The sequence below is a fragment of the Gasterosteus aculeatus genome, chromosome X (assembly GCF_964276395.1).
Source record: "Gasterosteus aculeatus chromosome X, fGasAcu3.hap1.1, whole genome shotgun sequence".
NCBI classification, from domain to species: Eukaryota; Metazoa; Chordata; class Actinopteri; order Perciformes; family Gasterosteidae; genus Gasterosteus; species Gasterosteus aculeatus.
Window position 1 is genome coordinate 14,889,032 of NC_135698.1, and position 14,892 is coordinate 14,903,923.

Below are 14,892 nucleotides of genomic sequence, written 5' to 3' on the forward strand. Positions count from 1 at the left end.
CTATACATTTTGTGTTGGCGGTTGAATATTTTATGTTATATTACACTTGTGTTATATACATTATAACCATTTTCACATAGTTTTGTGTATGTATTAGGGGCCTGCACTCATAAAGAAGCAAAGCACGAGAATAATCACATTAGATTAAGGGTACGGGCCATATTTGATCTTTAATTTTTGACGGGGAGAAAAAGACATTGCATTTTAAGCCATTTCATGGAAAAAATTATGTACAAGGAGGAATCGGTCCTCACAAACATTAACAGCACATTAGTAAAAAACAAAGACACAAGAGTTAAGGATTTGAAGTACTTCTGAACCTTGAAAAAAACCTGGTGTTCTGATATCCAAACTATCGAGATAAATATATTTATAATATTTATATTATATTTACAGAATACCTTAAATATACAACGTCTCATGTATTCTATAAACAAATATAAATGACTTAGGCACACTTTATTCTCAAACAATCCTGCAGCAGGACTCGAAGCTGGCTTGATACGCAGGCGCAGTCCTACACATGACCTCTTGACCTTCCTGCTCCCTTTGCAGACTCTTAGGCCTGGTGGGGCGCCCACCTTATTGCTCACAACTGATCTCTGCGGTAGAAGAGGAACAAGGTCACAGGAAACTAGCGGTGCGTTTAAGGACACGACCAAGCAAGTCTGTGACGGTTTGGACGAGGATGACATTTGCTCCCGCTCCTCCTTTTTAGGTTGATTTTAAGGTGGATAGTTTACATAAGGTTCAGAGACGACAAATAAGAGAGCAGCTACGATATCTACAGAAAATATACAGTACAAGTGAAATATACAGTTATGATACGGCCAACTAAACGCACACAGAGTGGAGGGGGGCGGGGCGCGGGGGGGGTTGACCAGCCGGTCAGTCTATAAGTCTGACTCGGGCATGTCCGGCATGTCGGCCATCAAGTAACCGATACCGTAGAGGCCGTTTGGTGCGATGTCCGTGCCGGGGCCGCCGCTCTGCTTGCGGTAGATGTTGTTGCCGGGCATCGGCGACGGCGCCTCGCTGGGAGACCTGCCGTGGATCAGGCTGGCATCGTCGTCCTCCCCCGGCAGGGCCGTCTCCTTGATGATGCGGCCCTTCTTGTAGGAGACGGTGGCGAGGCCGCTGGCGCCGTCGTCAATGATGTTGAAGTAACGCAGCACGAAGACAACGGGCACGGGCATGACGGCCATCACCACCAGGGAGATGCAGACCACGATGCCCCACGGGGGGAAGTGCAACGTCTGCTCTTTGGCCTGGAGGGAGAAAACGGCAGGTTGGTGACGCACGTTGAAATGTCCTTTTGGGGTTATTTTCCTAGTGATGGTTAAGAAAATGTACTACATCACAGAGAGCCTTAGTCCGGCTGCAGGTGAACCTTTAATTGGCCACATCGGTGAGCTGCTTTAGCCCCACCGGACCACTTAAGGAGCAGACGCAGGGAACACTTTGTCCCACTTGTCCTCCGCTCCAGTTTGCTCTTGATGTGATCAAACACGCCCGGCGCATCCTGTTGATTGTCCGCCTTTGTCGGGATTGTCTGACCCCCCTGCTTTGATTCCTTTACTGCTTTTTTTTTTTTACTGCTTCCAGGAGAAGGACTCACCTCTTCCTGTATCCAGGCGCTGTAGCTGGGCGGCGTCAAGGACAGCTGGATGAAGCTGGCGCACAGCAGCACCAGCAACAGGGTGGGTGTGATGTACTTCCACATGTAGTAGTAGAAGCGGTACGGCGTGAAGCCCAGCATGTCCTTCAGGTCTTCAAAGAACCTGAGGGACAACAGAGGGACGCGACTCAGATGAATTCGTAGCTCACAGTATTTCAAATGTTCAAACCGTATCTCCAACCACGCCGGGTTTCCTCTGATACCGATGTGCACGCGCTACAGGAGACCAATTACTCGGAGCGGCTTCTCACTTGTCGATCCCGTAGACCCAAGCGACCGCCACGTTCTCCAGGACCACCACGATGAGCAAAGGCAGCGTGGCCGAGTAGTCGTCGAACATGGCCACGAAGTAGTTCCCTGAGCGCTGCACGAACAGGAGGCCGATGGAGAAAGCCAACACGCAGCATCCCACTGCGGGAGGAAGGGGGTGGGGGGGGGGTACATTACAATGAGGCATAGTACGGCACAGTGGTGGAGGTATGGCGGGCATGCATGCTTTCACTGCAGGGAGGAGTCAAAGCAGAAGGTGTGTGGAGATGAACTGACACCCGTTTAATCTGTGTTTGAATTGTTTTAACCATATGCCTTTGCGTATAGAAAATGAACCCTCAATTTATGGCACAAAGGGTGTGAGTAGCTCTTCAAATGTGATTGTTCCGTTGATGCAGCTGAACCCTGCACGAGTTAAAGAAGAGGCTCTGGAGGTCCTTCTAACCTGTGAGAAATTCCTTGCGGACTTTGAAAGTGTCGATCAGCGGAGTGAGGATGCCCTCGATGGTGCCGAACATGCTGCCCAGGCCCAGGTTGACCAGCATGAGGAAGAACATGACGGACCAGAAGGGCGAGGCCGGGAAGTGGGTCATGGCCTCCGTGAAGGCGATGAAGGCCAAGCCTGTGCCCTGGACCGCCTGTTATCAGGGAGGAGAAGAAGAAGAGGTTGGATACCGGCGGCCTGGGGCGTTCTTATTTGACCTCAGCTGAGGTGGGCTTTGTGTGAGATGGGGGCCCTTGTGAACATTTATTTCTAATACCCCTATTTTGCAAGTACAATGAAAAGTCAACACGGTTTCACAGTAAAATCCACTCAGCAGTTCAGCAAAAAACGTTCCCTTTTTCTGAAAGCTTTTATTGTGAAACATTAGCCGTAAAGCATTGATGCCATGTCATTTACTGATCAGATCGGATTCATCAAACACTAAGAAGGTGCATTTGCCTTTTCAATTACCATAAATTAATTATTTAATCATGCCACAATTTTCACACCAACTGAAGATAAATTAGACCCTTCACGACAAGTGGTATAAATGAATATTTGGGCGTATTTGTACCTTGTTGAGCTCTTTCTCAATGCTGCAGGGATCCAGCCCCAGCGCCTGGTACTGGTCCTCTTTCACCCCTTTGATGATCTCGATCATCTGATGATAGTCTTCAGCACTGACTTGGTTAACATGAGTGAGGTTGATGTGGTGGGGGATCAGGCTTCTTTCAATGTCAGTCCCCAACAATCCCACAATCTTATTGGTGTTTCTATCAAAATACAAAATAAACATCTGGGAGTTATTGACAGTTACTGTGGTCGATCTCTTTAAATCGAGTCTTTATCCTTTTCCCTAAAAGGCTAACGTTATGGTTCAGCAGGAAGCAGTTGGGAGTCCGTACATATATATAATGATAATATATAATGTGAGAGAAGGCTCGCTCTACTCACAGCGCGACACACTTGCTGATCATAATGTTGGCCTTGAAGCCCAGCACGGCGAACACCACCAGGGTGGCCAGCACGGAGGTGAAGAAATTGATGAAGGACACCAAGACGGCATCGAAGTGGCAGTTGTTGTCCCGCTTGTTGTAGCTGGAGAAGGCGATGACGCCGCCGAAGCCGAGGCCCAGGGCGAAGAAGACCTGGGTGGCAGCCTCTCGCCACACCTTGGCCTCCAACATGATCTCCAACTGAAGGGACAATAGAAGGCAGATTCTCTGTTTTGAGTACACTTAAAACTGGACAGGAAACTCCACGTGCTGCAGTCAGTCAGCTCGGAGAGACCAAGGCGTTGGAGGATGGAGAGAGCCACCACAGTGCCCTGTGAGCGGCTGTTCTCACTCTCAGGTCATATTGTCCAGAAGAAGAGAGCAGCATTGGCTCCAGAAAACGGGAATGTGTGATTAATTAGTTAATTTTTTTTAATCTATTGACAGCCTAATGAACAATTACATTAATTAACCATCTTGCCAACTGACAGCTGCTATCTTGACAGTTTCCCTGTTGAAGTTTCCTCTAACAAAGGTCTCAAACTGAGCAGAGAGCAGGTGCCTGAACGCGCCGTTTGAAGTCGCTGAAGATGTCAGCCGAGGACACAGAGCAGATTCGGCGAGACAGGCCGAGACCGTCTGGCAGGTTTTGTTACATAAAGCGTCAGTGACTCGTGTTTCCATGGCGACACGCTTCCACAGCCAGAAGCGCCATTGGCCAGTTGCTCCCGAGGAGCCGGCCTATCGCGCCGATAGATTTGATTTAATGGATTCAGACACCTTTTTCTTTTCCTTTAAACTAGTGAGTGGATTCAGCTCGGCAGTCGATATTACAGTATATATTTATTATTGCTCTACGGGAAATGTTGGGAATTAGAAAAGTACTTCTACATTTAGTAATGTTTGGATGTTGGATCTATTAACATCTGGGTCATTACTGAAGCAAAAGTAAGAAACTCAAATGCTTGTTTTAATTATTTGTCATATACGACCATCAATACATAAACATAACCTTTAGTCAGATTGATTAATTTGCGTTACCTTGGGCGTGAACATGTGTCGAATCCCGTCCACGGAGCCCTTCAGGAGCAGAGCGCGGACCAGGAAGCAGATCAAGACCACGTAGGGGAACAGGGAGCTGAAGTACATCACCTGTAAGCAAACAAAACCTCCGGTTGGACCTGTACTCCTATAAAGTCACTCTGCATATTATTTAAAAGTCTAATAACATCTCAATGACTCGTTGAAACACTAATTAGAGGCTGTGAAGACAAAATGTTAAATGCAACCAAGCTGTTGCATTTAAACAATGAGGAACAATCATGTTTTACTGGTTTCATTTAATTAAAAATAAGATTCTTGGTATTGAGATGACTGCTGTTCAGTTCCATTGAGAAGAAAAGCCCACATGACAGTGTGCGTTCCTATAGATATATTCACGTAGTGCGAGCTCATTTCCTGATTCTCTATGCAGTGTTGGACATAAAAATATGTAGAGAAGCCTGTGCAGTTGCTTTCATTACAGCTGACAGTACGTTTTTGTTTCTCATTTACATCGAGTTAAAACTTTCGTGCATTTTTGACAGTGACAACACTTCTTCCATAAGCTGCGAGTTTGATTCCTAAACCCTGAAATGGAAGCTTTTGCTCGTCTCGAAGTCCATGGGTTTGATGCCTGTAATAACATCTGTGCTTAAGAGATTGGAACTTTTAACGATACAAACCGCAGCAGTGAAAACCCCTCTTGTGAATCTTCAAGTTTCTTTAAAAAAAGGCGGCTGGTAACAAGTTGCCCAATGAAGCTCCTAGAATTCATCAGGAACCCTTTGGCCTGGAGCTTAGTGGTGGAAACGAGAAGTCATGTGACCGTGGTGCGGTTTGTTCATACACATTGGCTTCCTGTTTTCTTGCACTCGTGAAAGTGTACTTGTGACAAAAAAAAAAGTATGATAAGCGGACTTGGACAATGGAACGATCCCATTGGCCCTTTGTCGAAGGAACCAGTGGGCTGCTAACCTCGTCATCGCCGCAGCACTCTAAGCATCAGCCTGTGCGAGGCCTTTTGTCCAACATATAGTGCCAATTAGACAGCGGGCCTCTTTTCCTTCCCCCTCCCGGTCGCTCCCGGGACTAAAGAGCGGGCCGTGGTGAATGAGATGGTTTGGGATTGAGTCATGAGAGCGCTTAGTGATTCAGAGACGTCTCTCACACGGTGGTCCCGTGCGTAGAACCGAAGGAGGCGGCGCCGTGTCTCTGAGGGAAAGGGATAGTTCAGCCGTAACAACTTCTGTCCCACTGGGGGAATAAACGGATTGTATTATTGCGACTTTAATGAAATGGTTTCTACCACCTCCGTAATTCCGCTGCAAAAGGGGCAAGTCTCCGGCTGCAGCTGAAATAAAATGTCCTAATTGCCTCTGCTTTGCTTCGTCCGCCCTTCACTTGTTGAAGAACACGCTGGTGGCCTTGGTCAGCACAAAGCCAAACAAGCTGCTATTTTGTGTGATAAGCGGATATCTGCTCCTTTGTCACCTGAAAATACTTTTATTATAAAAGAGTTTGTGTTGTGGTGGCAGATAGCGTGTGCTTCTCGGAGAAGGTTGTGTACTGAGAACCGCCCTTAGCTGATTCCCATGATCGGTGTTTTGTGTGTAAAATATTGCATCATTTTATCACTATGTAGTTGCGTTGAACGGTGTGCAGCAACTTATAAATATTTAAAGACTTTTGATGAATTTCACCACAACCCCCCATCATAATCCATCAATGCCTTCCCCATCTTTTTTTTTGTTTTTTTTTGGCCACACTCTTGACAATCAAGCCGAGCCAAAAGAGCGCGCGTATAACCATGGTAACCGAAATGGCCTGATCCCTTTCACGCCCCCTCACACGCGCGGGGGAGAAAATGCAGATGGCGGTGGGGATATTCCTTGGAAAAGGCTTTTGTGAACGCGGGTGAAGAGGAGGCCATTAATATGCTTTTGTGCCGCTCGGCGCTGATTGAACTTCAAAGACACTTGGCGCCGCGCCCCCCCCCCCCTTTTGAGGCAAAATTCAGGCCCGGTTCTCCTCCGGCCGTCTCAAAAGGCGCTGAGTGCGACCATCTGGCTCAGACTGTGCAGTCACCCGGTGGCCCGGCTGGTTCCGTTTGGCTCCTCGCAGAGCCGGTTATATTTAGCATATGGTGATGGCGGTGGAACGACTTCATTCACGGTTGCGCCAGTGATTGTGACAATGATTGTCCTTTTCTGTGATTTCTTTACGGGCCGCCGGGGTAAATGAGACCGTCAAGAGCTGGAAAAAAAAAAGTGCACAGTAGCACGGGTCGAGATTAAAGCAGCTCGCCGTTTCGTCTGCGGTTGTTGCGGTGAACAAACGGCGTTGTGGCATCACTGGAGAAAAGGCCAACACAAGACAAGACACAAAGTCTTTATCAAGGGATGTTCAAAGGGTTAGCGAAGAACTGTTTGCTATGTAGGTATAGCAGTGGTTTCCTGAACAGTTGATTTATATTGAATCAAATAATTTCTATATATCCAATCAAATAATTGATTGAAACCTTATCAGAAAAACACTTGCATACATCGGTATAATAAAGCGAGCTAGAATTCCCCCCATGGCGCGGACACACAGGCATTCCCCTCAAGGTTAACACTGTTAGCGAAGTAGCAAAACAGACGTTCATATTCAATATTTTCTTTAGCTCGATTGATGCCACTGCTAAATGTTACACTTTCTTCACCGGCCAATTGCTAGCTTGGAACTCTACGGTTTGGTGTTGGATTCAGAGCCGTCGTGTCTTAAACAGCTGCGTACAGCAGTGGATGAAAGCAGCAGAGACGGTAAATGTGCCATGAAACCAAAATAATGAGCTAAAAGAAGCTTAACGGCCCAAATGAGCCACAGAGCTGGGCGTTAATTCTCCGTGATTTTGGCCCCGTTACAAGGACTCATTTCATTGCGTTAAGTTGATTGAAATTCCGTGAGACGCCACTTATTTTGTAGACCAAATAAAACTGGCATCCATGAAATATACTGTATTCATTTTGACACAAACTAGCCCTGGAGGATAAGACCAAAATCAAACGACTTCCCCATCGGAGCTCATTCCTGGAAGATTAAAAAGTGCGATCCTTCTTCCAATTAGCGCGAGCTCGACTGTGACCTCGGACGTGCCCCGGCTAATGCTCGCCATGTGACATGCGAAAGTGTGGAACGGCAGAGATCACCTGTAAAAGAAGAAGAGGAGCAGCTCAGCCTTTAGCCGGTGGGCTAATCCTTCTGGACGCTAGTCACGCTGCTGTCAGCTCGGCTACATTAAGCTGCAGTAATAAACATGAGCCATGAGATCTCTCACAAGATCAATGAGTCTGTATCATTAGAAACATTCGTCCAGTCCCATCACCATCAGACCTCCCCTCCAAAAGGCTTCCTCACCTTCCCAGAAGACTGGATTCCCTTGATCATGGCGAGGCAAACCATGGACCAGGCGATCAGCAGGCACACCGTCATCTTCCAGTTGAGCCCCCCGCCCTCGGAGATGTTGTCGGAGATGTTCAGGGCCTCGCGGTACCAGTAGTAGGTGGTGGCCGAGCTCTTCTCGCACTCCGGCTCCACATCTGAGCCAATCAATAAAGAAATGAGAATAGTGTAACACCACTGTCATTTTGAAACTGTAAACAATGGAATAACACTGCAGATGCACAGCTATGATTGTATTCAATGAAATGTAACCGACAAGGGGCGACACAGTCACTGTCAAGCGAGTAACACCGAAAAGGTCTAACTAAGGCCGATCTACCCCCCCCCCCCGCTCGGGCAGTTCGCCCTTACGAGCAGTAGCGGTAACCAATCGGAACAAGAGTGCTGCGTACCGGGAGCAGTCGTGACCTGTTTTTTTTTCTTCTTTTAATGGCAGGCGATCTACCGCCAATGGGTTGGTGATCGACCTGGTCCCCCTGGTCTAACGCATGTGCTCACTCACAGAGTGTGACTCCTAGTGGACATTTTAGGAATAGCAGCTACTCTTAGCTGGATCCACGGGCCTTGCGTTTGACACCTGAATTCTAGGTCACTATGGGGGGGTCAATGGGCAGAGACCAGCGGCTCCTCGGCTGATGTGTTCTGAGGGCGGTCTGTGGGTGAGAGGGGAGCACGGTCCAATCAGAGGGTTGTCGGTTCGATCCCAGGCTCTGCTAACCCGCATGTCAATGTGTCCTTGCGCAAGACAGTTAACCCAACATTGCTCCTGTAGCTGCGACTACAGTGTGTGGATGTTAGTTACTGGTGGGCAGGTGTCACTGTGTGTGGTTCTCCTGTCATCAGTGTGTGAATGGGTGTGAATGGGTGAATGATGTCATGTAGTGTTAAAGCGCTTTGAGTGGTCAGAAGACTAGAAATTCTTTTCAGCACAACACATCTTCTTCGATTAAATACTTTTGATTGTAATTTAATTTAATTAGTAGTTTTTTTCATTTCTGAAACACAACACGGTTGGCAGAAGGAGCGCGGCGGTGTGGTCCGGCTGTGCGCGTGCATGATTGTGTCTTACACGTGCTGGTCTTGTTCTTGACGAGCGGACACTCGTGCCACGGAAGAGGCTGCTGGAAGGACTGCGAGAAGTAGAAGAGGCTCCAGCCGATGATGACGTTGTAGTAGAGCGCCACGAAGAAGCACACCTTAACAGGGGAGAGAGGCCAGTTCCACTTCACACAGACGCCCCAAAACACTAAACACTAAATGTAGTCAGTACCTCGATTTTTATTTATAGTATTTTCTGAGAAGAAGAAATTGAAAAGTGTTTCTTCCCCTTTTGCCTCATTTAGACATCCTTGAGTGACTCGATAAAGACAGTTGAACATTTTTGAACAACTAAATGTCCTGTAAATCTCATAAACCTTTTATCTTTTGCTCGCCAACAATTTTCATTTTTCTGCAATAATCCCAAACTCTAATAGAAAAGAAAAATGAGCTAGGCCTCCAAAAATACCACTTTGTCAGACCCTCTTACTGCCGCGCGACTCACCATGCAGCTGGCGAAGCCGATGCCCCCCAGCCGAGGGCTGATGTAGTTCCACACCCCGATGCTGCCCCGGCGGATGCGCTGTCCCACGGCGAGCTCCAGGAAGAAGAGCGGGATGCCGATCAGAATCAGCAGGATGAGGTAGGGCACCAGGTAGGCTCCTGCCGGTCAAAGACAGTACGCAGGGCGGAGTTGGTGTGGGTGTGTGTGTGTGTGTGTGATTCCTCTCACACAGATCGACCACATGCAAATACATAGAGGCTTTGACACAGGTGTGTTTACTGTGATTCACCGGTGAAGCCGTCAAAACTTCCGCCATGGGTGTATTGTCTTTACGGTTAGTTTAATCCCTGATTAAACAGTGTTTATTGTTTCATCTGGCGTGGGCCGTTCGTTCACATCCTCCGACGAGTTCCACCCCCCCCCCCCCCCCCCCCCAGCTTCGGCTCGGACGGGAGCACCTTTCTTGGCGGGTTCCCATTGTCTTCTGAAGCGCTCGACTGTCTGCTTTGGACACCTGCAATACTTTGATGGGAACAGAGTCCATTTCATTTCTTTTCGATAAAGTTTACCAACTCTCTTCACTTCCGGATCACTTTACAGCTGGTTTATCCTGTCCGGTCACTCTGTTACTGTTAATTATTGTTTCTAGGCAGTGCCACATGTGCGGGAACAAGCGGCCTGTCGTATGAGCAGGAATGATTCACAACGAGAACACTATTGACGTAGTCACTGCCGTAATTACTGTATTCTCCACACGGACTGCAAAGAAATTTCGTTTATGGACACACGTCAGAACACACACACACACACACACATGTGCCACATTTTAATCTAATCACAGAGGAACACAGCAGGGTGATCACAGCTGTTTAAAATTGACCCTATAACACACACACACACACACACACAGATGGAGCTCATGTAAACGATGTACATGAACAAACTCATAACAATATGATTGCATCGTTATAAAACACTGAGCTTTGAGAATTAACTGACATGTGTATTTAATAATGAGAATAAAAGCCTGTTATTTAGCTTGTCACTTCTACTGACTGAGACGAGCTTCTGTTTTTGCAAACGCGACCTCTTGGAGTGCGCCGTCCTTGGAATGCCCGGCTAGTCCCATATGAGACGACTCGGCGCAAAGTCATCCATCACAACCAATAAAAAAGACACACTTTTTACTGGAAGTTGACTTTTGAGAATTCATCCAACTATAAAACACAAAGTCACTCTTCTATTCTAAATACATAATAATAATAATATTACTGTCCAGCCCTAATAATAGTATACGGGAATATCAATAGAAGGCCCAAATGTATACAGGGGAAGGCTTTCCTCCATTGATTTCCATTGTAGGGTTTTTTGTGGACTTTTCCTTGTGTTATTTTAGACTTTAGCAGGAATCTTTACCGTTGTGGTTCCCAGAAGCCCCGGACACACTAAACAATGACCGGCTATATAAATATCACACTAGGAGTGAGATTATATTGTGTCTGGACAACCTTAGTGAGACTGTTTCATTTAATCAGCTTTGTTGAGGGACTCGATGGCTTTGTGTAATCTCCAGGTGGGAGATGCAACACCTTATCACCTACACACACACACACACACACACACATTATCCTGACCCTCTACAAGAGAGAGTAAAGCAGGGCATTGTGGGAAAAGTGGGGGTCGAATGCTGTTTTTATTAGACTGAAATCATCAGAGAGGGGAGGATTTTCTGCACGCCGACAGCACAGTTATAATATATATATATATATATATATATGTATATATATATATATACATACAGAGAGGCAGATGGTCACGTGACTCTCATGTTGACCCTGAAGGTCATCGAGCACTTTTGACAGACGAGGGCAGAACAAGTCTTTTTGGAGGAGACGGCGAATCTCTATCTCAACCACATTTACTTTTACGTTGAACAGATTCAGGATCCCTGGAGCCATGAATGATGAAAGCTACACCATCAGTTAGGGAAAGAGGAAGACCACACCTCTGGTGTCTGAGAGCACACAAACCGAGCGCCAGCCACATGCGTATGATTTATCATGAAACCTGTGACGCCAACTGGCTCTGGTCCCACACAAGGCAGACGTGGCTCACATCCATAATTGATTTGATCTGTGGAAATTAGAGAAGAGCTCTAAAGTCAACTTGTTTGCTCTATTTCAGGTGTTTTGTTCTGCATGTGGCCCTTCCGTGTGCTATTATTACACGTTGTGCTTTGTCTGAAGCACATGTGAAATGCTCTGCAGGCTCAGTGCAGTTTTCTCTCTGCTGCATTTTCGGGGTGCGCTCACTGTAGCTTTTTACCTCCCCACCAACCAGTTAATTTATTTAAACCGTTGTTATTTAAGGGCTGGTGTTTCTTTCTTTGAGGTAGCGATGTTGTCATGTTCCCAGGCCATTAAACCATGAAAATAAGACCTGTGTTGTCATAACAACGATCATCCGTTCTCGATATCTATTTTTGCCAAGGACCCCCGACAAGAGAATATACCTTTTATTTACACTTCTATAGTCTCTGTTATGTGAAAGAACACACAAGAAAATGTATTGGAAAGATAAGACACGTGTATTAAACATATTCATAGATTTCACGAGTTATTGAGCATTTATGTTAATCAACGTAAAGAATTAACCTCGCACTTCAACCAAGTAAATGACAAGTTAGTGTTTTAAGTTCAAACGGCTCGCGATGTTCTCGTGATGTTTTTAGTGATTTATTTTTTTTCCACATTTGTCCCACCCCTGAAGTGGCAGCGAGTGACTCACCCCCTCCGTTCTTCTGGCACAGGTAGGGGAACCTCCAGACGTTACCCAGGCCCACGGAGAAGCCCACCTGGGCCAGGATGTACTGCAGCTTGCTGTTCCAGGCCGGGCGCTCCTCCTCCTCCTCCTCTTCCTCCTCTCCGTGCGAGCCCCCCTCCTCCACGTCGCACTCTTTCCCGTCCCCGCCATGGTCGCCGACGATCAGAGAGCTCTTCTTGAAGGAGTCGTCGCAGGCGTCCTCGTTGGAAAGCAGGTCCCTGACGGACTCCGTGACATCGTCGTCAAGCTCTCTCTTGACGGCTTTGCCGTTTTTGGGCATTTGATAACGCGAAACAAGGGGCCGAGGGGTGGAACGTCTTTTCTAGTTGGCTAAAAAGGGCTCGTGGAGGACGGGGGGGGGGGCAGAGTCACTTTTTGAACTTTGACGGGGGGGGGGGGGGGCAAAGCTGCGGGTCTTGAGACGGTTCGTGGAGGGTTGAGTGGTCACAGGAAGCGGTTTATTTCATCATTATCACCAAATGTCTGCGGGGCGGAAGGAGAACCATGGCAGTTAGTAAGCAGGTGATTATTGTATTCAAAGAGTCACCGGTTTTGTTTTCTTTCAGCCAAATGTTCTTCTTTATACGGAAAGTGCCGTCTGGATGGTTTACCTTTTTCTGTCACCAAAACTTTTTGGCAAATGAAGACAACAAAATACCTATGAGTGTAAAGCTAAAACCACAAACTTCAACAAGCCAAGCAGTGTATTTGGGGAAAAAGAAATCCTAAATTCGCACTCACATCATCTCACCTGACGAAAGAGAATTATTGTTTTATGCCAGTTGTTTCTCACATGGAAATCACATGACTTATATGGGGCAAAAAATCACAAGATCAATGAATGGAGATCATATTATTACGATGCATTGTTCTAAAAGAAGAAACAAATACACAAAGGACAGGGAGCAGTGGCCTGGTTGTGGGACGCTGTCCCGGGACAGAGACGATCACATTCTCAGCCTCCTGAATTATTCAAGGGAGGAATCGAACCCCCGCAGGACGGGGGAAGCCCTCACATGTGGCTCATAAAGAACATCAACACCCCAAAATACAGACGCGGGACACAATACGGAGAAAACAAAGGGTCGTCTCTTTTTTTTTTTTTTATTCTCATCTAATATAAGCAGCGTTGGGAGAGGTTGTACGGTTTTCATCAGTAAGACGGGTTAACATGCGCCACATCTCTGATTTAAAAAAAAAAGTGTGCATCGTAGAGCGCTCCAGGTTCACAATATGGGCTGAATATGGGCTCTTCGGTTGCCACCATGTTGCAGAGTCAGGCTGCAAACCGTGCCCGGATGGGTGGGGGGGCAGATTAAATGATTCATAGATTTCCTTTGCCGCCTCCAGATTAGCCCGATCTGTATGAAGCAACGGCCGTGTCCCAATGCGCAATCCGGAGGGATGCTGGTAACCTTCACTGCGCCTCTTTATTCCTCTTTGTACGGAGGCTGTAACCGGATAAGGTTTCAAAACTGGACGATTAGCAAACGCAGGAAGATCAAATGTATTTTTATTTGCCCCACCCGCCACCCGCCTTCTCTCTTTCTTTCCGTGTGCACATGACTCCGGGATGACGAGGCCAGAAAATGCACAGGGAGATAATAATAATAATAATGATAATGATACGATAATAACAATAACAAACAATAGTGGCACCGGTGCCATGTGGCTTCCACGGGCACAATCTGTTCCCGTGGAACGCGCGTGCATTAATGATGTCTCTCTCGCCCACATGTCTGCATGTCATTCGTAAGAAGTGTTTCATCATCCACAAACCAGCGACATCCTGCGCTGGTACCTCACCCAGCCTCCCTCTGCCCCCCCCTTCATACACCCATTGAAACCCACTGAGGGTGTCTACTCACCAGTGTGGGAAGAGCAGTGGTCCTTCAATGAAACGACGCGTCTCAAGGAATGAAATTGTGAGAGCACATGCACGGGGCCGTCATTATCACTCGCGTGGACGTGGAGCTGCTCGGACGGGTTTGCGATGTCTTGTGTGCCTCGATTTGTTCTGTCGCCAGCACATGTAGCGCTAAGAAGAGGAGGCGGGGAGGGGGGAGGGGCCCTACTTGGTACGGTCCACTACCACATCGGAGGGGCGGGCTCAGGAAGGACAATGTGCCTCTGTTTATGAACGCTCATTTACCCAAACTGGATAATTATACACATTCACACGTTCTCCTGATGTGATTTTCTTAATGCGCTTTTCATATGGGAATTCTGTGTTTTATATTTTTCATTCAGAGGTTTTGTGACACAACCAAGGTCGCCCTTTCCGCGTCACACGCTCCCTGTGAAGCTTTCGCAATAAAAAAAAAAACCATTTGCATAATTACCAGACGAAACAAAAAAGGCGAGACATACAAGTATATGTAGTACTGACTTATGGTTAATCAATATAGTCAGTGAAAGTAATACAAACAAAACATATTGTGTTTTATTTAGAAATGTATTGGCGTTAAAATGCCACATGCGCCTTTTCAGACAAAGACAAGCACGTGCTCTCTTGACAAATGCAGGACGTAAACTAAATATTTAACGGATGAAATGTAACACGTTGATTCATAATGACGGAGGTTAAACAAAGAACAGCTATTAAGGGGACATTTAT

The 14,892-nt window shown here is 46.8% G+C and overlaps 1 protein-coding gene across 1 annotated transcript; it reads right to left on the reverse strand.

The window, feature by feature from the left end:
- Positions 1-151: 151 nt before the first annotated feature.
- slc6a15 (solute carrier family 6 member 15) lies at positions 152-14,339 on the reverse strand. Its single transcript, XM_040162692.2, has 12 exons — positions 14,144-14,339; positions 12,240-12,758; positions 9,453-9,610; positions 8,979-9,105; positions 7,865-8,046; positions 4,469-4,579; positions 3,387-3,628; positions 3,007-3,205; positions 2,394-2,586; positions 1,930-2,089; positions 1,619-1,781; positions 152-1,268 (listed from the first exon to the last, which is right to left on the reverse strand). The coding sequence occupies exons 2-12, from the start codon at positions 12,553-12,555 to the stop codon at positions 894-896; spliced, it is 2,226 nt and encodes a 741-aa protein (XP_040018626.2). The 5' UTR covers positions 12,556-12,758; positions 14,144-14,339; the 3' UTR covers positions 152-893.
- Positions 14,340-14,892: the final 553 nt, after the last annotated feature.